We start from the raw sequence: 23116 nt of genomic DNA, 5'->3' as shown, positions 1-23116 counted from the left end.
CTGAGGACAGCTGGCTGCACCTCCGAGGCCACAGGCACCCCCACCCACCCCTGCGCCTGCAGGGAATGTGCAGAATCTGCCAGAGCGGGAGCCCAGAGCCCGCAGGCAGCCACGGCTGTTAGAGGAAGCAGATGCAGCCTCACCCCAGCCCACGTCTGTCACCACAGCCAGGGCCTGGCAGGCAATGGCACCCGCGCAGCTTTGGTAAAGAACACTTGGCCTCCCAAAGGGTTCCGCCACCCCCGGGGGGCCGCTACAGCCACCAACCCTGGGGTCTTTCCATCACTTCAGACACTGAGCAGAACCCAGAGAGGGTTAGTGAGCTGCAGGTAGGGCTGGGACGGGGCCCCAGGTTCCAGCCCAGGGCCTCAGGGATCCATGTCTGGCACTGCCCACAGGGCCAGGCATGGGCAGAGCAGCCTTCTCAGCAGCGGGGCCCAGCGGCCAAGCCTCTGTCACACAGCACCCTGTGCCAGCATGCCCCATGCTAGGGAGAAGATGCTTTTTAAGCCCTCTTTAGGGGGTATTTCCCATCTAGTAAGTGCCAGCAGGCAGACCCACTCTTGACAGGCTCCTAATGTCCCCACCAGCTTGCACCTGCATTTTTTTTTTTGGAGACAGAGTCTCACTCTGTCGCGCAGACGAACGCGGTGGTGTGATCTCGGCTCACTGCAATCTCTGCCTTCTGGCTTCAAGCATTTCTCGTGCCTCAGCCTCCTGAGTAGCTGGGGTTACAGGCACCTGCCACCATGCCCAGCTAATTTTTGTATTTTTAGTAGAGACGGGGTTTTCACCATGTTGGCCAGGCTGGTCTCCAACTCCCAATCGCAGGTGATCCACCCGCCTCAGCCTCCCAAAGTGCTGGGATGACAGGTGTGAGACAACGTGCCTGGCCTCTTTTTTTCTTATAGCAAAAATTAGTGCTGCCTTGTTTATAGAAAGTGACCATCGAGGGACTGGGGGACAGGCCACAGCCACCCCGATGAGAGGAGCCCTCACTGACGCCAGCCTCCTGGGACCTGGGCCAACAAAAGGGCTGAGATGGGAAGAAAGGTTGGAGATGAAAGCCTCGCCAAAGACGCAGCGGCAATGAGTAGTTGGGCTGAAGGGCAGTGCCACGGGCCGCCCAGACTACGGACAAGGCCCGGCTGTGCAGCCCTCACTGGCACCGCGGCCATGAAGTCAGCTTCTCCTCAGAGCCCTGGAGGCAGGCCTGGCAGAGCAGAGGTGGTGTCCCCACCTTGGGGGCCTGTGCCCCTGGGAAGGTGCTGGCCCAAATGTCTCAGGCTTTCTGCAGCCCATCCCCAGCAGTTCAGGCCAGAGGCTCTTCCTGCAGGTGGTGGTGGCCTGGTGGGCTTAGCAGGCATGCCTGGAGCTGCTGCCCTGAGCTCTGCTCAGGGAGTCTGTTTCTTCTTCCCCAAATTTCCACACCCTCCCTGAGCTCTCAGATTTTGAGATATAGATATATACATATATATGTATATATTTCTTCACTTGCGGGCAGTTCCAAGGAATGGTTTGTTCCTGGACCTGTATAAAAGTCACTTTTGGGGGACACCCTCCAGCTGCCCCACTGCCAAGCTGGTGCACAGCCCTTCCCTTCCCCGTGCAGACCTCCAGCCTACCCCTGCACTCCACAACTCTGGGTTTTCAAGGTTCCCTCTGCTAGGAGGACACTGGGGGCAGATGGGGACGAGGGGTCAACACCTGGAGGCAAGCAGGCCAGCTCCCTGCCCCTCACACCAGCTCGGGCAGCATCTCTGCAAAAGCAGTTCCCACCCTACCTGAGGAGGCATGGGCATCCCTGGCCCCAGTCCAACCAGAAGGACTGTAGGTCTAGACCTGGCCAGAGCAGAACAGAACCAGGGTTTGACAGGCCCTGGGGCCCTTTCCTCCTTTCAAACTAGGCCTCCCAGGAGCAGCTTGTCAGCCACATCCTTGGCAGTCCCAGGAGAGGCAGAAAAGTCTGAGGGTGGGGAGGAGAGCCCACAGAGGGTGGCACTGCGTATTGCCCTGGGGGCTAATGCCAGGGCCTGCTTCCAGGTAAGTCAGGTGGCTCCAGGCCCTGGGACTGGACAGAATGGTCTGTGGCTGATGAGGAAGCAGGGGAAACTCTCCTGCCATTGGCCAAGTCACCAGGGCCCAAAGCCAGGCAGCTGCCAATCCCAGGGAATAAGAGATCTGTTCAGTTTTCTTAGGGAAAACTAAAAATCCAAGGAAACGGAACTCTACACCTCCCTGCTGCACCCAGAACCTAATACAGGGCTCCACCCCTCCCACTCCACAGTGATGCTCCAGTACCTGGGGCCTCTGACCTCCACAGAAACGCAGGGCGGCCCGAGACCAGCCCACCCGGCCCCTGTTCTCACGGCCCCTCTGAAGAGTATCTTTAAAAACAGATTTAATGTGTTAAAAAAAATAGAATCAAGTGGTGTGCTTCGCCACTGAGATGATTGTGCTGTGGCTCCGGGGCCACATAGCACCAGGGCTCCATAGCAGACAGGAGTTTCGGCCTCGTCCAGTGCATGTGACTGGTGCAGGGGCGGAGGCCCAGCCCCACGGGGGCCAGAGCAGGAACACAGCCACCTGTTCCAACAGGCGCTGTGCCTTGTACGCCCCGCACATGTGCCTGCCCTGAGAGGAGCATGGGCCGGGCCTCTCTTCCAGCTGTGCCCCCAGGGTGCCAGTGAGGCAGGGCAACCTCTCACCAACAGAGCTCCTCCAAGCCATGCTGGATTTGGATTCCTGGAACCCCCTGTACCCATGGGGTGGGCCACCCCAGGGGGAGGGGAGGAGAGATGGGAGACTGTGTGTGTGTCCCCTCCCTCCAAGTGCAGCAGGAGAAAGGTCACTGGGCTGGCCTGGTCACACACCGTCATATGGGCCTGCTGGGGTATGCCCGATGCCCCCCAGCCTCCGGGCCATGCTGATGAGTGAGCGCAACTGCACCAGCCTCAGTGGCCCCACCTCTCTGGGGTCCTGGTTCTCCAGCCACCGCAGAGCTGTTTCTAGCCCTCGCACGGCCTCCCCGGCAGTCGGCACTGAGGTCCCTCCATACTCGGTGGCCTCCTCCTCGTCCTCTCCGCCCCCAATGGCAGAGGGCAGACTGGCTGGGGCCGGAGGCGCTGCAGGGGGCAGGGCTGGGCCCACCTCCTCCCTGCAGCCCTCGGGCGGACCCCCATCATCGTCCAGGTGCAGCCACTCCGCAACCTCCTCCGGAGCCAGGCACTTGTAGGCCAGAGCCGCCAGGTGGGTGAGGTCGCTGAGCACCCTGCTGTGCTCCGCGGCTTCCTCGGCCTGGGCCGGCTGCCCAGCACTGTCCTCGCCGGGCCGGGGCTCGAAGGCGGCCCGCAGGCCCAGCAGCCAACAGCGCTCAATGCTGCCCGCCTGCACCAGGTCCCAGGAGAGGCCAGCCAGGTAGAGCATGTCCTTGAGCATGAAGCTGCGCATGAAGTCCAGCGGGGAGCCGCTGGCGCAGGACACAGCCAGTCGCAGCAGCTCGCGCTTGTACAGCTGTTTGAAGGCGGCCACCACGCCCTGCTCCAGCGGTGCGGGGATATGTGCCCGGCTGCTGCCTTTGGACAGGAACAGCACCCGCACAGCGCCATCCGGTGTCTGCAGCTCCTCCGGGGGACCGAGGGGCTCCGGCCTGCACCGCACGGGGGCATCCTCGCTGTCCTCCAGGGCGGGCATACTGGCAGCTGGGCTTGGGCAGGGCGGGTGGGCCACCAGCAGCACGGCCTTCTGCTGCAGGCAGCTTCGGCGCAGGTAGCGTTTGACGCCTGGGACAAATTCCTCAAAGAACCAGCCCCGCAGCAGCGGGCGGCTGAGCCAGGCGTCGGGGCTGTAGCGGTAGGAGGCCGGGAACTTGTCCTGGTTGTGGTGGCGCAGGCTGGGCGGGTCCGGCAGCCGCCCGATGACCAGCGGCTTCAGCTTGTGGCTGCCGGTCAGGTTGGCGGCCAGCAGCACTGTTACGCGGTCGCCCCGCCAGCGCCGGCCACAGCTCCCCGCCCCGGGGTCCCCTGCGCCCGGGGGCGCAGCCTGCTCCGGAAGCAGCTTCCAGTAGAGGCCGGTGACGCTGGCGCTGTAAATCTGCTCGTCCCCGTAGCCGCCCTCGGCCGGGGGCGGCGGGGCCGGGGCGCGGTCGGGCAGGGGGCCGGCGCCGGAGGGCAGCGCGGGCTCCTCCTTGACGGGCGGGCCGGGCGCGGGGCCCGGGGCTGGGGGCCCGGCCTCGCCGTAGAAGCGCTGGCTGGAGATGCCGTGGCGCTTCTGCCAGCGCCAGAACCAGCCGTGGCTGGCCTTGAAGGTGCACTCGGGCCCGTAGATCTGGCGCGCGAAGGCCTCGGCCTGCGCCTGGATGAGCGGGCCAGACAGCGGCACCCCGTGCTGGCGCAGCGCCAGGAACCAGGCGTACACGGCGCGGTCGATCTCCTCCTCGTTGGCCAGCCGCATCTTCTTGCGCTGAGTGCCCACCTCACCGCCCAGCTGCTCCAGGAACCAGCGCAGCTTGGGCTCGTCCTTGAGCCAGCCGCGTAGCGTCCCGCCCGGCACGCCGAAGTCGCGGCACACACTGGCCTGCCGCTCGCCGCCCTTGACGCGCTCGATGGCCTGCAGCTTGTCCTTGATGGAGTAGGCCTTGCGGAAGGCCATCTTCACGGCCACGCGGGGCCGCGGCCCGGGCGCGGGGGGCGGCGGCCGTGCAGCGGGGACGGGGGCTGGGGAGGGCGCGGGGGGCCCGGGCAGGGGACGGCGGGCGCGGCGCGGTACCGGGCCGGCCGGGGGGCCCGCGGGGTACATGGCTGCGGCGGGGGGACCCGGGCCGCGCGGGTCGCGGGAGCCACACGCCCAGCCGCTCGGGGCGGGGCACTCGGGGGCGGGGCCGCGCGGGTCCCTCCCCTTTGTCCCGCAGCTTGGCGGGCGCACGCGCGCTGACCTAGCCCGGCCTGGCCCCGCCCCGCGCCTGCGCGCTGGCCGCCTCATGCGTCACTAGGCGCTTGCCGGCTGCCGGACCCGCCCCCACCGGCGACACCACTGGCCGCGAAGCGCAGGGGGGGCGCGCGCGCTGCCGCCCGTTCCCAGCACTTGTGCAGACTCCTCCGGGGAAGAGCGGCCTCCGCGGTCATCTCCAACGGAATTCTGCCTTTGAAGTGTCGGGGCACGGCGCGTCGAGGGCCCTGGCGGCCAGGCGGGGCGTGTGCAGGGGTCGCGTCCCCCCCGGGCCCCCGGCCCGTGGCTCTTGGTAGAGCCCAGTGCTTCATTTCCCGTGCGCGGCCCGGGCGTCCCTCCCTTTCATCAGTCTTCCCGCGTCCCCGATTCCTCCTCCTTGGTCGCCGCGTCCTTGGCTGGCGTGTGAGTACCGCGGCCCCCGCCGGAAGGAGTCGGGCGCGACAGAGACGCCCGAGGGGCCGGGAGGGCGGGCGGCCCGGGCTGCGCCAGAAGCTCGCGCCGTTAGGGACTGAGGCGCAAGTGCGCCAGCGCGGGCTTAGGGGCCGTGGGCCAAGTGCGGCACTTGGGGCGAGCGCAGAGAGGCGGGGCGACGGAGGCCACGTGGCCGGCCTGGAGGGCGTCCGCGGGACGGGGGCGCCGGGAGCACTGGCTCACGGCGCATCCCGGTCGTGGAAGCCCCTCGGCCAGGCTGCTGGGGCCTAAGGCCTGTGTTTGCTGCGGTCTCCGTGGGAGACCAGACATCTGCGCCAGCTGTGCCTCTGGCCTGCAGACCTTCGTACACCACGTGTTTATTAAGCACGAGTTACTGCACGCATCAGCTGAGCACGGAGGGGATAGGCACGGACGCAACACTTTTGGAACTTAGACGCTAGTGAGCACGGAAAGGAATAAGCCTGTACTGTGACTGGGTCAAAATTTCTGTCTCTTGATTTGGATGGGGTGATCGGGCAGTCTCTGAAGGGGACGGGGGTGCTGTTGCTGAGAAGTAGTACTTTCAGAGGCTTTAAGTGGAAGGAAGAAGGCAAAGGGGGCGGAGTGGGTTGGGGACCTGATGAGACGTCAGGATTGGTTTCCCGAATGAAGGACCGCCTGGCAGCAGAACTGTGTAGCTAAACTTGGGGTTGTCCCTGCCCGACAGGGCGGGGTGCTTCTTAAGTTGACACTGCCTGCGGCTCACCTCCCAGGGAGGCAGGCCAGGCCATCTCACCTGAGCAGCCTCCTTCTACAGCTCCGCCCACCCCGTCATCTGGACCCCATGAGCCTTAAGCAGCTGGCTCGCAGGCAGTTGGTTACTTCCGGAGCCCCTGTGTGTGCCCAGCCCCGTTCTGGGGGTGGGGGATGCAGCTGAGGTGCTGGGCAGGTGTGGAAGGAGCCCCCCAGCGTCCTCTGAGGTAGTAGACGCTCACCTTCGCCTTCTCACCACATGCCTCAGGCCCAGCCAGGCTCCTAGACCTTCCTCTGTAGAGGCTTTCTGGGCGCAGTGCCAATCCTGTGAGACAGCAGCATCTCCCCTGGGCTGCTGCAGGGTTCACACGCAGTCAGTGCTGGCAGAGTGAGCGCCCAGCCGACAGAGCCCCCGCTGCCTGCCGCCCCCTCTGGAGGACTAGGCCCTCTGGGCTTTGCTCCCGGGTTACTGGGCGAGGCTGCAAGGTTTAGCACAGGTGAGCACACGTGCTTGATGATGGACAAAGAGTACCTGGGCTGTGCCGTGCACTGGCGTCAGCCTTCTGGGGGCTGAGGACAGGAAATGTGGCATTGAGGATTTGTGGGTCATCATCCTGTGCCACTGTGTTAAGGTGACATCAGCGTGTTGGAAGCTGGTGGCAGTGAGTTATGCTAAGTGCTGGTGTAGGAGCCTGCCACGGGTCTCCAGCTCTCCCGCCTCGCTGACAGCCAAGGGTGCCGTGTGAGGTGTGGCGTGGGTATTGTCTGGGGTTCCGGAAAGCCCGTGCAGTGCTGGAGTCACCCAGGAGGCACGGGTGCTGCGCCGGGCAGGCAGGTCGGCCAGAGCCCCTCAAGCATGGCTGGCCATGGAGCTGGCCTGCAGTGACATTTAAGAAAAGACGTGGTTGGGGCGGGGCTTGGCCTGGGGCAGGGTGGGTTGGGTAGCTACAGTGAGTGCTCTGAGATATGCAGGACAGGCTGGCGTTCCCCAGTGGGGCTGGAATATCCAGGGGTCAGACAGGAAAGTGGCTGAGTGGGAATGTGGAACTGTGGAGTTTTTTCTCTTAAAAAGACCAAAGGCGGCTGGGCGTGGTGGCTCATGCTGGTGATCCCAGCACTTTGGGAGGCCGAGGCAGGCAGATCATGAGTTCAGGATATCGAGACCATCCTGGCCAACATGGTGAAACCCCGTCTCTACTAAAAATACGAAAATTAGGCCGGGCGCATGGCTCATGTCTGTAATCCCAGCACTGTGGGAGGCCAAGGCAGGCAGATCACCTGAGGTCAGGAGTTCGAGACCAGCCTGGCAAACATGGTGAAACCCCATCTCTACTAAAAATATGAAAAAAAATTAGCCAGGTGTGGTGGCAGACGCCTGTAATCCCAGCTACTTGGGAGGCTGAGGTAGGAGAATTGCTTGGACCCGGGAGGTGGAAGTTGCAGTGAGCTGAGATCGTACCACTGCACTCCAGCCTGGTGACAGAGTAAGACTCCGTCTCAAAAAAAACCCAAAAATTAGCTGGCCGTGGTTGCACGTGCCTGTAGTCCCAGCTACTTGGGAGGCTGAGGCAGGAGAATCGCTTGAACCGGGGAGTTGGAGGTTGCAGTGAGCCAAGATCGCGCCACTGCATTCCAGCCTGGTGACAGAGCGAGACTCCGTCTCAAAAAAAAAAAAAAGACTGAAGGCCTCACTCCAGGCAGGAAGACATTGATCTGTCCTGTGGCTGCTCTGCCGTGCGGTGGTTTTGCCTAAAGACCTGCTTCCTCAGGGGCTCCAGCCTCATTTTAAGGGCTAGTCGTGGCGCCCTTTGGGCCCTGAAGATACTGAAAGTTCTATCAGGCAGTGCCAGTCCACAGACTCAGGCCAGCCAGGTGGGCCGGAGAGAGCTGCTGCTGGGAGGGGTGGGCGTGCACAGGCTGAGCCGGTGGCTGACCCCGTCCCCTGCCCACCTCCCTGACTTCTCCCTGTGGAGGGTGGACAATCTGGGAGCCTGTCTGTGTGTGCGACTGTGATGGGGTGGCGTGGAGGGCAGGGCCTGGGAGCCAGCTCCTCCCAGAAAGCTTCCGTTTGCCCAGATGTGTGGAGACCTCCAGGCCGTGCAGCACCTTGGTGGCCACAGCTCTCCAGGATGTCCTCACCTTCCTCAGGGCCCTGCCCTCCTGACCTGGAGTGTTCTGGGTAGGAGTCTTTGCCGGGGCTGCTCCCAGGACAGGGACAGGGGAGGCTGTGAGGGCCATGCCACTGCAGTGGGTCTTGCTGGGTGCCACCTGTGTCACAGGCCCTGTTAGCTGGGTGGAGCCTTCCAGAGCCAGGACCCCAGGGCACTCTCAAACTCTGGGCAGCTGCCAGAGGCTCAGGTGCTCGGCAGACACTGTCTGCCCCTCAGGGAAGAGCCGTGGTAGTGAGCCTGGCCTGCTTCCAGGAGCAGAGTAGGGACACTTGGGCCATTTCCCCCTGGGGCCTGGCTCTGGCGTTTCCAAGACTGCTTCTCTGGCAGCCGGCTGTCTCCCTGTGTTCTCTTTAGAAAGCTCCTCCTGAGCTTGGATAAACTGCAGGAGCGAAGGGGCTGACCGTTTGTCGGGACGCAGTTGAAAGAGTTGTTGCGTCCTGCTCCGGGCTCTCCTGCTGGAGAGGAGAGGCTTGCACGTGCCTGTCGTCTGCGCAAGCGTTGAAGCTCAGACTTGATCTCTGTTAGGAGAGATGGCGCGCTCGGTCCGGCAGGTCCTCCCATGCTTGGGAACGCGGGAAGCGGGGAAATGAGGAGGTGGGCTCGGACGTGTGTGGGGCTGTGCTGGCTGTCCTGGGAGGCTCTCTGCCCGCTGTTAGTGGCCAGCTCCCCAGGTGATGGGCCTGGCCTCCAGGTCTCCAGCATGGCTTACTGTGGTGTCTCCTGAGGGCTTCCTCTCTGCAGGGAAGCCCACCCAAGATCCCTCTTACTGGTCCCATGGGGCAGCTGCCTCCGTAGCATCCTCGTCTCCACCAGACCCCTGCAGGGTGCCCAGTTCCTCCCTGCAGGGTGCTCCCTGCTGCAGTGTGGGGTGCACAGAGGTGGGCAGGGCCCTGGGGCCGGAGCTCCCGTTGGTGAAGGAAGACGGATCCCAGCCAGGGCTCTCGGGTTGATCAGCAGTAGGAGGTGGCCCCTCCTGCCCAGTCCCACCCAGGACATGGGCTGGTGGCTGGGCTTTCAGCTGTGCCCAGCTGCCCTTCGCAGAGCTTGCAGGGTTTATGAGGTGGCTCTGGTGAGATTAGGGGCAGGACACCTAGTGTCTCCAGCCGAGGAGTGAACGGGGTGGAGGTCCTGTCCTTGTGTGCACATTGTGGGAGAGTCAGTCTGGGAGGCCTTTGCGGCTTGTGCTGGGGCCCTTGGGTGCCAGCCCTGTCTTGACGGTGGCTCCTGCTGAGAGAGAGGCCCTGTATTAATGTGAGCCCTGGGCTGCCTCCCCCTTGAGGGTCCTTGTCATCTTCCGGGCCTCCTTCAGCAGACCGGACACAGGGGCAGTGCAGGGGAGGGGCTTGGGGGAGCTCCTTGGCAGCTCCAGGGGATGCTTGTGGGCGTTGGCTTATCTTGTCTCAGGCTACCTTGCTCAGGTGACGACAGGGTGGGTGGATTTGGGAAAGGTTGGCTCAGATAGTGGTCCCTGCTTGTCCCCCAGGGCCTGCCCAGGCTCCAGCTGACAGTAATCCCAAGAGCTCCCCTTTCAGGGGATAACGGAGTGACGTCACCTGTGTGGACTCAGCTGCCACCTGGGATTGTGGTGGTGGCGGGTCTGTCTGGCGCTCAGCTTCCATCTCCACCAGTGTCACCTCCACACCACCTCGCCAAGCAGCTTCTGGAAAGGCCCCCGGCTGCCTCGGGCTGACCTGCTGCTGTGTCTGACCCGGTTAGTCTTTCTGGCTGCCTCTAACCTTGCTGCTTTTCCTTCATGCTGTCCTAGGAGGCCAAAGCAAAGTAAGTACTCGCCTGTCCTCGTGCCCCATTCCCCTTCATTTGACCGGGGAACCCCCAGCCCTCGCTGCACCTGAGGGAACCCCACACCACCTGCGCATGGCCCAGTCTGCCCAGAGGGGCTGCAGTTTCCCATCTGTAAAGTGGAGGAATTGGGTTTTCTGGATGGGGCAGCAGCAGGTGGGCACCCTGTGTGGCCGTGAGCAGGGTCCTGGCCTGGGCTGGCAGGTCAGCAGCTGACATGCGGCTCCCTGCAGGGAACGGGTGGCAGTGCCAGGTCTCGGTAGGAGCCTTGAAGTGGCTTCCCCTCCCTGAGCGGCGGCTTCTGCCCGGAGCCCCCAAGAGCATACTGAGGCCACTTTGGCCAATGAAGTCTGGTAGGGCATCGACACTGGGGGCCAGCTTAGTGGCACTGCTGATGGGACCTGCACGGCTCCATGGGAGCAGAGAGACTGGCGGGGGTACCACCGCACGATGTCACAATGCCCAGTCTCCTGGGCTCTTGCTCCCACCCCACCCCCAACCCACAACCCCTGCCTCTGCCCATCAGCCTGGCCATGGTAAGTGCTGCCCCAGCCTGGGGAAGGAAATGAGCAGGGGAGCCTAGGGAGCGTCTTCATGGGCCCTGTGGCCTCCCATGGGCCCCGGTTCTTCGTTGGTGCCATTAGAACTTGTTGCTGGGACTGAGGGATTCGGGCCACATGCCCGCAAAGAACTCCATGTTCCACTCAGAGGCTTCAGAGTGCAGTGCCGGGGGGCCTTCCCAAAAGTCCTCCCTGCCTGGGTGGAGCGCAGACAGCTCAGCACCCCACGGGGGGCATTGGAGCCAGCCTTGGTTTTGTTGGGTAAGGATGTTAGAAGAGGGGCGAAGACCCATAGCCACTGGTGTGAAGGGTCTGCTCTTGACCGAAGGCTGCCTCCCTCTGGGTGCAGACCAGGCAGGTGGTCCCAGTCACGGTGCCCTGGGGCCACTGGGTCTGTCTGCCCTCAGGCTCCACTAGACACACCTGCGGAGGCAGCAGACTAGCAGCGGTGTCTGTGAGGGGCAGCTGCACAGCCCCCTCTTGAGGGTGCTCCTAGGCGTTGGTTAGGCCCAGGCGTTTCTGCTTTTGGGGAGCAGAGCCTGGAGTCGGGCATGGCTGAGGAGGAAGCTATCGCAGGCTGAGCGCGGGCTGGGGTGCTGACCTGCATCCCAAGAGCAGATTTGCCCCTGGCCTTCTGGGCCTGTCCTTTCTGTAACACCACACTGGACACCTGGGAGCAGAGCATGCCCCCGGCAGGATCCCACATGGCTGCTGGAGCACTGGGGCAGCAGGTGACTGAGGTCGCCCAGAGCTTGAGGGAACACCTCATCCAGGGAGGAGGCTGAGGCTCCCAGGCCACAGTAGCAAGTGGGGAGTGGAGCCTCACAACCTGCGTCCCACCAAGATGGTCCCTCTTAACATTACACAGAACCAAAACCTTAGAGGGGGCCCTGATGTCCTGGGACTGTGAAAGCCCCATGATTCCCCTTTAGCTTGGATGGACCCAAAGGTATGGACTCCAGCTGGGAGGCGGGGGCAGCTGATAGAGAGCCTGGAGCCGTCTCAGTGCTCCAGGCGCTTGGCTCCTCCTTTCTACACGGTGGTCACCAGCATCCTCCCTGGCGTCTCCTTCATGAGTGGGCACTCCACCCTCTGCCTGGCCACCTGGCCCCCTCCCAGGGAGGACAGTCAGGCCCACAGAGAAGCTCCCTCTTTTTTTTTCTTTTCCCCTGTTCTGTTGTCCAGGCTGGAGTGCAGTGGTGCCATCTCGGTTCACTGCAAGCTCCGCCTCCCGGCTTCACGCCATTCTCCTGCCTCAGCCTCCCTAGGAGCTGGGACTACAGGCGCCTGCCACCATGCCCGGCTAATTTTTATTTTTATTTTTAGTAGAGACAGGGTTTCAACGTGTTAGCCAGGATGGTCTCAGTCTCCAGACCCTGTGATCTGCCCGCCTCGGCCTCCCAAAGTGTTGGGATTACAGGTGTGAGCCACCGCGCCTGGCCGAGGCTCCCTCTTTTGTAAGAACTTTGAGGGTGCTCTGGGTGTGGCAGTGGTGTGGCCAGGACAGCCACAGAGACCGTTCTGTAGAATGGGAACACCAGCCACCATGGTGGGGTGGCCAGGCCTGGCCTGTGCAAAAATGCAGGGAAAGCTAGTTAGCCAGTTAAAGCTTATTTCAGATAAATGACGAAAAATTTTTGGTATAAGTATGTCTCAGATACTTCATGGGCCATACATTCACTAACAAAATTATGTGTTGTTCATGTATTGGGGGGCACTTGGCCTCCCAGAGTGCTGAGATTACAGGCATGAGCCACTGCGCCTGGCCTGTTTTCTCTTCACAACAAAACGTCCCCACATGGGCTTGACTTCGAAGTCCTCGAATGTCATCTCATGGAAGCCCCACTGGGGAGCATCCTCAGCCCCTGCCCAGGGAGGGCAGCCACGGGGAGGGCGGGCACGGGGCTGCGGCCAGCCGCTGTGTTGCAACTCTGCCCTCTGCTTGCTTTTTATCGCTGTGTCCGGAAGATGAGGAGCGGGAAGGCCTCCTGCACCCTGGAGACCGTGTGGGAAGACAAGCACAAGTATGAGGAGGCCGAGCGGCGCTTCTACGAACACGAGGCCACACAGGCGGCCGCCTCCGCCCAGCAGCTGCCAGCCGAGGGGCCAGCCATGAATGGGCCCGGCCAGGAAGACCCTGAGGACGCTGATGAGGCGGAGGCCCCTGACGGCGGCAGCAGGCGTGATCCCAGGAAGAGCCAGGACAGCAGGAAGCCCCTGCAGAAAAAGAGGAAGCGCTCCCCCAAGAGCGGGCTCGGCCCCGCGGACCTGGCCCTCCTGGGCCTCTCGGCCGAATGCGTGTGGCTGGACAAGTCACTTTTCGACCAGGCAGAGAGCTCCTACCGCCAGAAGCTGGCAGATGTGGCTGCCCAGGCAGCCTGGCCTCCTGCCTTGGCCCCCTGGGGTCTCTGCACCCATGGAAACCAGGTGGCCTGCCACCACGTGACCTGGGGGATCTGGGTCAACAAGTCCTCCTTCGACCGGGCTGAGCAGGCCTTCGTGGAGTGGTCTCAGGCCCTGTTGCTGGTCCCCGAGGGCAGCCGCAGGCAGGGGACTCCCAACACAGGCCAGCAGGTGGCCGTCCCCGACCTGGCCCACCAGCCCAGCCCACCGGTCAATGGCCAGCCTCCGCTGGGCAGCCTGCAGGCACTGGTTCGGGAGGTGTGGCTGGAGAAGCCCCGGTATGATGCAGCCGAGAGGGGCTTCTACGAGGCCCTGTTTGACGGCCATCCCCCAGGGAAGGTGCGCCTGCGAGAGCGAGCCGGCCTGGCCGAGGGTGCCCGGCGGGGCCGCAGAGACCGGCGGGGCCGCAACATCTTAGGGAATAAGCGGGCCGGGCTGCGGCGGGCCGATGGGGAGGCCCCCTCTGCCTTGCCCTACTGTTACTTCCTGCAGAAGGATGCAGAGGCCCCCTGGCTCAGCAAGCCTGCCTACGACAGCGCCGAGTGCCGCCACCACGCTGCCGAGGCCCTGCGCATGGCCTGGTGCCTCGAAGCTGCCTCCCTGTCTCACCGACCCGGTCCTCGGTCTGGCCCGTCCGTGTCCAGCCTGAGACCCAAGTAGGAGAAACGTGCTGGGTGGGCACCCAGCCTGGGCTGTGGGCACAGGGACAGCCATCCCAGGCTGGGGCTTCTCCAGCTTCCTCCCCTACCCACCTGGGGTGGGGGCTCCCCGAGACCCGTGGGCCCAGCAGAGTTGAATGCAGGAGCAGGCTGAGTAAAGGTGGTGCTGCGCTTGTGGGTTCCAGGGACACTGCTTGGGGTTACAAAGTTCCAGGCTGTCTGGATGGGGGCAGGGAAGGGCTCAGCACAGGGCAGAATCTCTGCCTTGCCCAGGGTCCCTCTTTGGCTGGGAAGCTCCCCGAGTCCCCCGTGGCTGTCACATGCCAGGGCTGAGAAGATAAGGCTACTTATAGGGGCGGGAAGCATTGAAGCTGGTTTCTGGCCCTAGCGCTCCCCTGCGATGAGATGTGGGAGCCAGTGTGTCCCTGCCTGCCCATCCTGTGCACCCCCAGCTTTCCTTGTCACCTGAAACCACCTCTGAGGGAAGATGGTGGCGTCTCAGATGCATGGGCATGTGGCTGGTCAGGTGGCCTCCATCCCAGGGTGCCCGGTCTGTGTGACCTCCCTCTGGGTGCTGTGGGCTTGCTCCAGGGTGCAGGTGCAACCCCAGCAGCGGTCTCTGGGGCCAGGCAGGTGGGTGGACGATTGGACTTGGAGGGGAATACAGAGGGCATGGAAGTGGCGAGGCTGGCCTGTTGGCGAGGGTGTCCTGGTGGTGGGGCGGGCTGAGTCAGGGAAGGACTCTGAAGGTCCCAAGCAGCTGCTGAGGCCCCCAAGGAAGTGGTTCCAACCTTGGACCCCCAGGGGTCTGGATTTGCTGGTTAACAAGATAACCTGAGGGCGGGACCCCATAGGGGAATGCTACCTCCTGCCCTTCCACCTGCCCTGGTGTTCACGGTGGCCTGGTCCCTCCTTGCCAAGAGAGTGTCCTGGGTCAGGGATGCAGAGGAGGCTCACAGACTCCAGCCCTTTGTTACCGAGAGGACACTTGACAAGGTCCAGCGACGGTCCGGAGTCCACACACAGACTGGCGGCAGAGCAGGAGGGGGACAGTTCTGTTGTACTTGGTTGGACAGTAAGAGGGTCTTGGCCAGTCCAAGGTGGGGGGCAGCAAACTCCATAAAGAACCAGAGGGTCTGGGCCCCGGCCACAGAGTCATCTGCCCAGCTCCTCTGCTGCTGGCCAGTGGGAGCGGCACGAGGTGGGGCTTTGTGCCAGTAAAACCACAGGCTGGATTTGCCTGCGGGCCATGGTCCCTGTCTAGGGCAGCAATTCTCAACCTTCTTGCTCTCAGGACCCCAAAGAGCTTTCATTGTATCTATTGATTTTTACCACATTAGCAATTAAAACTGAGAAGTGGGCTGGGCACGGTGGCTCACGCCTGTAATCCCAGCACTTTGGGAGGCCGAGGCGGGTGGATCACCTGAGGTCAGGAGTTCAAGACCAGCCTGGCCAACATGGTGAAACCTTGTCTACTAAAAATAGAAAAAATTTGCCAGGTACAGTGGTGTGCACTGGTAGTCCCAGTTACTCGGGAGGCTGAGGCAGGAAAATCGCTTGAACCCAGGAGGCGGACGTTGCGGTGAGCCGAGATCGCGCCGCTGATTCCAGCCTGGGCGACAAGAGTGAGACTCCATCTCACACACACAAAAAAAATAACAAAAAAATTCAGAAATGCTAAGTGTACTTATTTGTTGAAGAAGAAACTTGTTACATATTACTAACATTTTTTTTTATGAGAAATACTTTTCCCATAACCAAAAAATTAAGTGAGCAGAATGGCCTTGCTTGAGGTTTTTGGAAATCTCTCGGGTGTCTGGCTTAGTGGGAGGCAGCTGGGCCCTCATACCTGCCTCCGCACTCCAGCTGTTTGACATAAACCCAGCCTCGTGTGAGTGAAAGGGAAGGGCCTGGGGACCCTCAGAGGTTCTCGTACCACACTTTGAGAACTCTTCGTCTGGAAGACAGGCCTGGGGATGCCATGTGGGGTGAGGGCTTACGGGCTTGGTGTCGCTTTGTGGAGAACCGCTGGTGTCTGAAGCGGGTGTCAGCCCCACTGCACCTTGGTGCTTCTGGGCTGTCCTGATGCCGAGGCCAGGGCTGTCTCGGCCCCACTTCCCAGCCATGCTGACTTTGCCTCTTTCCCCTCCCAGCAGAAAAATGGCTACAAACTTCCTAGCACATGAGAAGATCTGGTTCGACAAGTTCAGATATGACGACGCAGAAAGGAGATTCTACGAGCAGATGAACGGGCCTGTAGCAGGTGCCTCCCGCCAGGTGAGAGCTGCACACGGGGCGGCTGGGCGGCTCTGCTGCCCGACAGGAGCGGCCGGGGCACACAAAGCGGGTTCAGCCAGGCCAGGAAGGCAGAGGCACCCTGGCCCAGTGGCTCTGCCGTGGGTGCTGGGAGTGGGGTCTCGGGGCAGGCGGCCTTGGCCGGGCCCCCGGGCTGGGTCTGCTCAGGGCCCTCCTGCCGGCGCCTGTGCACGTGGTGTGGGGCCAGGCCTGGCACTCCTTCCCCCGCAGACATGGGCGCCTCTGCCTGTCGTCACAGCCTCAGGCACCTCTCGCTTTTCTGGCCCGCTGAGCTCTCGTTCTGTGCAGTACTTTCTTGCTGTCTCTATGTGAGGGTTCATGGGGTTTTTTGGTTTGTTTTTTAATTAAATTCTTTTTTAATAATAAAAAAAAAAAGACTGGTTCTTTCTGCACTGTCTGCAGGAGAACGGCGCCAGCGTGATCCTCCGTGACATTGCGAGAGCCAGAGAGAACATCCAGAAATCCCTGGCTGGAGTGAGTACCCGCGGCCCACGGACCTGCGGGCTCCTGCTTGGCCAAGCAGCATGTCTGATTTTTCCTGATGCTGCTGGTTGTTTTGGCTTCACAGCAGAGTCAGGGCAGGGTGCACGGCGCTGTGCTCCCTGGGACGTGTGGCTCTGTGACCTCCATGCCTGGACTGCCACGGACAGTGTTCTTATTCTCGCGTCCCTTCCGTGCTTACCTCGTCTGCCGGCTGGCGGTCACACTGGCCGCTCCTGTGGGGCCGGCGGGGAGCTGAGTGGTGCCATTAGCAGGGCGCGCTGTGGGCACCTGGCATGAGAGCCTGTGCCTCCCTGCTTCCTCCCTGTGGCAGGACTGTGTGTCTGCTGGGCCTTCCCACATTCCCTCTTAGATCTTGCCTCACTGGGGAGAGAGAAGTGGTGGTTCTGCAAGGCGCAAGGAGTTCAGAGCCTAGAGTTGGCACCGTCTTGAGTTGGAGACCCAGAAGGAGCCCTGTATCCCTGCTTGGCCTCCAGGCCCCGGGCCAAGATCAGGAGTTGGAGGCAGTAGCTGCGGCCTGACAGGCTGGCTGGGGAAGGGGTGTCCTCCGGGAGGTGGCAGCCCTGGTGTTCCCGAGGACTTGGGACTGCCCGGGGTGCTGTCCTGGCCCCAAGAACGGGGTCAGTGTTTCTGTGGCTGCTGCTATGGCTTTCCACAGCTTCACGCTGGAAACAGTACATCTGTATCATGCCGGGTTTCCAGGCCAGAAATCTGAAATGTGTCTCACGAGGCTGTCCCCAGTGTCAGCAAGGTCGCCATCCTTCCAAAGGCTCAGGAGGAGTCTGTTCCTTTGCCTCTCCCAGATTCTGGTGGATGCCCACGTTGCTTGTTTCGAGGTGCTCAGCAGGCAGCCTCATCCCCGCCCCACCTCCACTTCCATCTCGCGCCTCTCGAGCCTCCTGCCTCGCTCTGTCACTTACGTGGTTCTTGTACTTGCTTTGGGCCCCCCAGGATCCCAGGTCCAGGATGTTCCCACGTCAAAATTCTGAATTTAATCATGTTTGCCGATTCTTCTTTTTGCCATGTAAGGTAGTGGATTTGCAGGCTCTGGGGGTTGGGACGTGGGCGTCGGAGATTCTCATTGTCTCATTTGTAAGGTGCATTGCTCCTCACCAACATCTGCAGAAGCCTGGGTCCCCCACAGTGTCCCTCCAAAGTCCAGAATCCCATCCAATCAGGCATGGGGGATTGCGTGGTCCATCCTGAGGCAAAATTCCTCTCCATCTGTGGACCAGTGAAACTGGAAAACAAGTTATTTGCTCCCAAAATACAATTGTGGGACAGGCATTCCCTTTCAGAATGGGAAAAAGAAGAAGGAAACAGGGCGTCACTAGTCCCAGGCAGTTTCACAGTCCAGCCCGGCGGGTCACGTGAGGTTTGAAGGGAGCGCTCCTGTGTGGCCCATGGTCCCCCCCGCTGTCATTTTTTAACATCCCTATTCCTACCAACAGCATGTTCATGGCAGTTTAGGTTTAGGTTGTTCTAGAAGATGACGTATTTTCTCTGCCCTGCTCCTCACCTCCTCTGAGTCCTCACCGAGGGCCTTAGCATCTGAATTCTGCCAACAGGGTGCTCAAGACAGGCTAGGGTTTTTCTTTTGGAGGGGGTGGGTGGGTTGTGGACAGAGTCTTGCTCTGTCGCCCAGGCTGGAGTACAGTGGCATGATCCTGGCTCACTGCAACCTCCACCTCTGGGGTTCAAGCGATTCTCCTGCATCAGCCTTCCAAGTAGCTGAGACTACAGGTGCCTGTCACCAAGCCCAGCTGACTTTTTTTTTTTCTTTTTTTTTTTTTTTTTTTTAGTAGAGGCGGGGTTTTGCCATGTTGGCCAGGCTGGTCTTGAACTCCTGACCTTATGATCTGCCCACCTCGGCCTCTCAAAGTGCTGGGATTACAGGCGTGAGCCACCGTGCCCGGCCCAGTCTAGGGTTTTTCTGTCACGCTCCTCAAAATTCTTCCCGCCTCACCACTGCTCAACTCCAAAGCCATCTCCACGTTGTTAGGCATTGTAGCAGCACCCCACTTCCTGGGCCAGGATCTGTGTTGGTTTCCACTTGATATTGCTGTAACGTTGCCACACTTCCGAGGCTTAAAACAGCAGAAGTTCCTCACCTTACAGTTCCGGGGGCCAGAAGTCTGAGATCATCTTATGGGGCAAAATCAAGGCCGTGGTCCTTCTGGTGTCTCCGGGGGGAGAATCCGCTTCCTTGTCTCTTCTGGCTGCTGGAAGCTGCTCACGGTCCTTGGCCCAAGGCTCCTAGGCAGCTGTCTTGTCACTCAGCCTCCCTCTCCCCTCCCTCACTCCTGCTGCCTAGTGTGGGCCCTTGTGATGACAGTGGGGCCACCTGTGTGATCCAGCATCCTCTCTCCTGCTTAACTTAATCTTATCACATCTGCAGAATCCCTTTGCCATGGGAGACCATATTTACAGGCTCTGCAGACTCGTATGTGGATATCTTTGTGGGGGCCATTATTCTGTCTGCCACAGCCACAGCCACCTAGGGGTGTGCTGGCTCCCGGGCCATAAGCTGGGCATCCCTGGGTGGGTGGGCCCAGGAAGGGCTGCCACTCCTGTCTGCCAGGTGGGGTGCTCCTTTGTGCCTTGCGTTCTGCCCACTGGCTTGCACCCCTGGCTTGCCCAGGCACCTGACCAAGTCCAGGCTAGGCAGACATGAGATTAAGGGAGCACAGATTTTTGCACCCAAGTCAGGCATATTGCACTCCAGTGCCCAGAAGGCAGCGGTCGGGGGCTTGGCCCTGGGGCTGCAGGAATTCTTCAGCCCTGGCTGTGTGGGGTCAACCCTAAGGTGTCTCTGGGACAGGCAGGTGGGACTGGTTTGCTGCTATAACAAAGGTCCATAGACTGGGTGACTTAAACCACATGTATTTTCTCACAGCTCTGGAGGCTGGAAGTCCATGATCGAGGTGGCAGCAGGGCTGCTTTCTCCTGAGGCCTCTCTCAGCATGTAGACTGTCTTCTCCGTGTCTTCACACGGTCATCCCTCTGAGTGTGTGTGTGTCCTGATGTCTTCTTATTGGACAGCAGTCAGATTGGATTAGCCCCCTGCCCCTCAGTGACAGTTACCTCTGCAAAGGCCCTGTCTCCAAATAAGGTCACATTCTAAGGTACCGGGGGATAAGACTCCAGCATGTGGATTTGGAAGGACATTATTCAGCCCATGGCAGGGGCCCAGTCTCATCTTGGACTTGGGGTGGGAGTGCTCAGCAGACACTGGGGTTTCAGAACTGCAGGGTTTCTGGTAACGTGGTGCTGGCACAGGGTTACAGGCATGGGTCTGGCTCTGAAGTGTTTGCCTGTGGCATCCCCCAAGTCCCTGAGGGGCTCTCTGAGGCCCGCTGTGACTGCACTGGGTGACCTGAGCCTGCCCTGTTGAAGCTGTGCTCAGGGATTCTGATGCCTGGCATCCCTAGTCCCCCCCGAGTCAGCATCAAAGGAGGCGACTCTCCCTGTGTCCTGAGTGCTGTGGGCTCTGGCCTAGTGGCCCGCAGAGCCAGGCAGTGGTGAAACGGCCCCCACTGCTCATCATGCAGCCCGGGGCCAGTGCTGACTTAGTGCCTTTTCCAGAGGGGACCTTTTCCCTGTCCTTGGGCCTGCTGTGTGGGGTGCATGAGGCCTCAGGTTCCACTCACAGATTCTGGCCTCCTCAGGACCCAGCCCCACTCCCGCAGGAGGTCTGCTGTGATTCTCCATGCCCCCTGACGCCCCAAAGCCTGGCCCTCCCGTGCTCCAGCTTCTGCCCCAGAGTTTGTCAGAGTTTCTGCCGGTGCCTCCCGCATCCCCACCACCATTCACGCGCCTCTGCTAGCCTGGCCTTTCCCTGTTCATTTCCTCCTGGCCTTGCTGCCAGGTGGGCCTCCTGGGCCAGTCTTGGCTCGGCCTTGCCCATGATCTGCGGGGCTTAGCTCCCACACTCTCCAGATACATAAACAAGCATTCCCCACAGCATGGGCCCAAGGACGGTAGCAGGAGGGCCCCAGGGATGGGGCTGCACGTTGGGCAAAGGCCTGAGTATGTCCTCACCTGCTGCAAGGAGCGGCTTTGCCTGCCCGGCTACTCCAGGCCCCTCCCCACAGAGCGGGAGCCCCGGGGAGCTGCCGAGATGGGGTTTGCTGAGAGCTCCATGCAGCCAGGTGCACCCTGTCCTTAGAGCCATCCTGTTGGAGGGTGGGCAGGCTAAATGGCCCATGCGTGCAGGTAGATGCCTAAGGACTGGCTAGTGTTAAGGGCCAGGAGGCTGGGAGCCTGTCTGGGCCCCGAGGCATCAATCAGTCTCAGCTATGGCAGAGTATGAGGTGGGCTTGGGGCCCTGGATAACCTAGAGACTGGCTTGCTGAGTGAGATGGCAGGCGTGAGGCCCAGGGAGACAAAGCTTTGGGTGGCTGCTGTCCACACAGGTGGGCTCCTTCCTTCTTCCCCCACTGGGCCCTCAGCTGCTCCCGCCTCCCATTTCCAGTGCTGCCTGGTCCCCTGAGGCCTGTCCCAGGTTTTCCCTAGGACTGTGAGTCCTTCAGCACCTCCCACCCAGCCTCTGAGCCTGGCTGCTCAGCAGGATCCCGCCGGGCAGCAGCAGCCATGGCCCAGCTCCCCACAGCCTCCGTCTTTGGGGCACCAAGAGCCTCCTGTCCTGGACTTTGCCTGGCTGAGAATTTCACTGTGGTCTGTGGTGGCCGCCACCTCTGAGGTCATAAGTTTGAGCTGGGCATCAGCAGGGGGTACCTCCTGCTCTCCCGAGCTGTAGTTTTCCTTCCGTGAGTTCCTGCAGTCCTGAGCATGGCAGGGGGACCCTAGGAGCAGGCTGGGCACTGAGCCCTCCCCTCCTCCTGCCTTGCAGAGCTCAGGCCCCGGGGCCTCCAGCGGCACCAGCGGAGACCACAGTGAGCTCGTCGTCCGGATTGCCAGTCTGGAAGTGGAGAACCAGAGTCTGCGTGGCGGTGAGGCCCCGGGCCAGTGGGTTGGGGCTGTCCCTGGCCCCTGCCATCTAACCGTGCTCCCCTTGCCCCCCCAGTGGTACAGGAGCTGCAGCAGGCCATCTCCAAGCTGGAGGCCCGGCTGAACGTGCTGGAGAAGAGCTCGCCTGGCCACCGGGCCACGGCCCCACAGACCCAGGTGAATGTTCTCCCCACACCTGACATTGCAGGGGACCACGTGGCCCTGCTGGCTTCCACGTCGCCCTGTGGGCTGGCCCCAGCAGCAGTGATGAGCTGGCAGCCAGGATACTGGAGTCCTCAGGTCCCCAGGAAGGTTTACAGTTAGCCCTGGGCAGGTGGAGGCAGTTTTTGTCTTTCCTGGGGCCCTGCATGTACACAGCTGGGGTACACAGGGGCTGCCCTTCCTCCGGTCAAGGGAGGGAGGAGGGCCAGGAGGTGGCAGCTCTGGGCCCTGGTTGGGGCGTCTCAGCCGTGCCTCCTGTCCCTTCCCCTGTGGCAGCACGTGTCTCCCATGCGCCAAGTGGAGCCCCCAGCCAAGAAGCCAGCCACACCAGCAGAGGATGACGAGGATGATGACATTGACCTGTTTGGCAGTGACAATGAGGAGGAGGACAAGGAGGCGGCACAGCTGCGGGAGGAGCGGCTACGGCAGTACGCGGAGAAGAAGGCCAAGAAGCCTGCACTGGTGGCCAAGTCCTCCATCCTGCTGGATGTCAAGCCTGTGAGTGGGCGGGGTGGGGCTTCAGGGGGCCAGGCACTGCCCTGGTGTCCGCCTAGCCGGCTCAGCCTGTGACCCTCCCCCTGCCCTCTGGGTTCTGGGGAGACTTTAAAGCCGAGTTTAGAAGTCTTGGGATAAACACAAACTTGGAGGCAGGAAGGTGTGAATTTGGATTGTTTTCTGTGGGCCCTTTAAGGAAACAGAATTGTGGACACACAGTGGTTGAGGGTAGGGTGCATGCAGGTACTTCCTGGGTGTTCTGAGGGTGGCTGACCCCAGCTTTTCCTCCCCTTTCCCCACAGTGGGATGATGAGACGGACATGGCCCAGCTGGAGGCCTGTGTGCGCTCTATCCAGCTGGACGGGCTGGTCTGGGGGGCTTCCAAGCTGGTGCCCGTGGGCTACGGTATCCGGAAGCTACAGATTCAGTGTGTGGTGGAGGACGACAAGGTGGGGACAGACTTGCTGGAGGAGGAGATCACCAAGTTTGAGGAGCACGTGAGTGAGCCGGCCGGGGGGAGGAGGGGAGAGGAGACTGCGGACCCTGGCCCATGCCCTGCACTCCACCCCACGGCAGTGGGGAGCGAGTCCCAGAGTGAACCCCACCTCAGAGGAGGCTCCTGGCTCCGAGTGGGCTGTAGGGGAACAGCCCTGACCATCACCCTCCGCCTCTCCTCAGGTGCAGAGTGTCGATATCGCAGCTTTCAACAAGATCTGAAGCCTGAGTGTGTGTACGTGCGCGTGTGCGTGAGGCCCTGCCACGATTAAAGACTGAGACCGGCCCTCTGACTCCGTCCTGGTCATTTCCTGCTCGTACCTGGCCTGTCTCCCTCCCTGTCTCAGCCCCATCTCTGCCCTGCTGCTCCCACACAGTCATCTTGGCTGCTGCCACCCTCTGTGGCCATGTCACCTTGCCCCCAGCAGACTTC

General features: G+C 61.6%; 2 protein-coding genes across 20 annotated transcripts; one reads left to right on the top strand and one right to left on the bottom strand.

The window, feature by feature from the left end:
- Window positions 1-2384: 2384 nt before the first annotated feature.
- Window positions 2385-4980, bottom strand: TIGD5 (tigger transposable element derived 5). The gene has a single exon (XM_004047646.4). It carries the CDS (start codon window positions 4978-4980, stop codon window positions 2866-2868), a length of 2115 nt encoding a protein of 704 aa, XP_004047694.4. The 3' UTR covers window positions 2385-2865.
- A 244-nt stretch (window positions 4981-5224) lies between these two features.
- On the top strand, window positions 5225-22969 carry EEF1D (eukaryotic translation elongation factor 1 delta). Of its 19 annotated transcripts, none has more exons than XM_055348437.1 (10): window positions 5262-5349; window positions 9766-9993; window positions 12611-13701; window positions 15861-15981; window positions 16423-16494; window positions 21374-21473; window positions 21548-21648; window positions 21970-22191; window positions 22491-22685; window positions 22867-22969. In XM_055348437.1, exons 3-10 carry the CDS (start codon window positions 12611-12613, stop codon window positions 22903-22905), a joined length of 1941 nt encoding a protein of 646 aa, XP_055204412.1. In that variant the 5' UTR covers window positions 5262-5349; window positions 9766-9993; the 3' UTR covers window positions 22906-22969. The 19 variants fall into 19 exon arrangements, with proteins under 19 accessions (XP_004047670.1, XP_004047674.1, XP_018887674.1 ...); XM_019032127.3 differs by having other exon boundaries at window positions 15858-15981; XM_055348436.1 differs by having other exon boundaries at window positions 9766-10061.
- Window positions 22970-23116: the final 147 nt, after the last annotated feature.

This window comes from Gorilla gorilla, chromosome 7, assembly GCF_029281585.2.
Source record: "Gorilla gorilla gorilla isolate KB3781 chromosome 7, NHGRI_mGorGor1-v2.1_pri, whole genome shotgun sequence".
NCBI lineage: Eukaryota > Metazoa > Chordata > Mammalia > Primates > Hominidae > Gorilla > Gorilla gorilla.
Note: the sequence above shows the minus strand (reverse complement) of the source record. Positions and strands in the feature narration are given on the sequence as shown.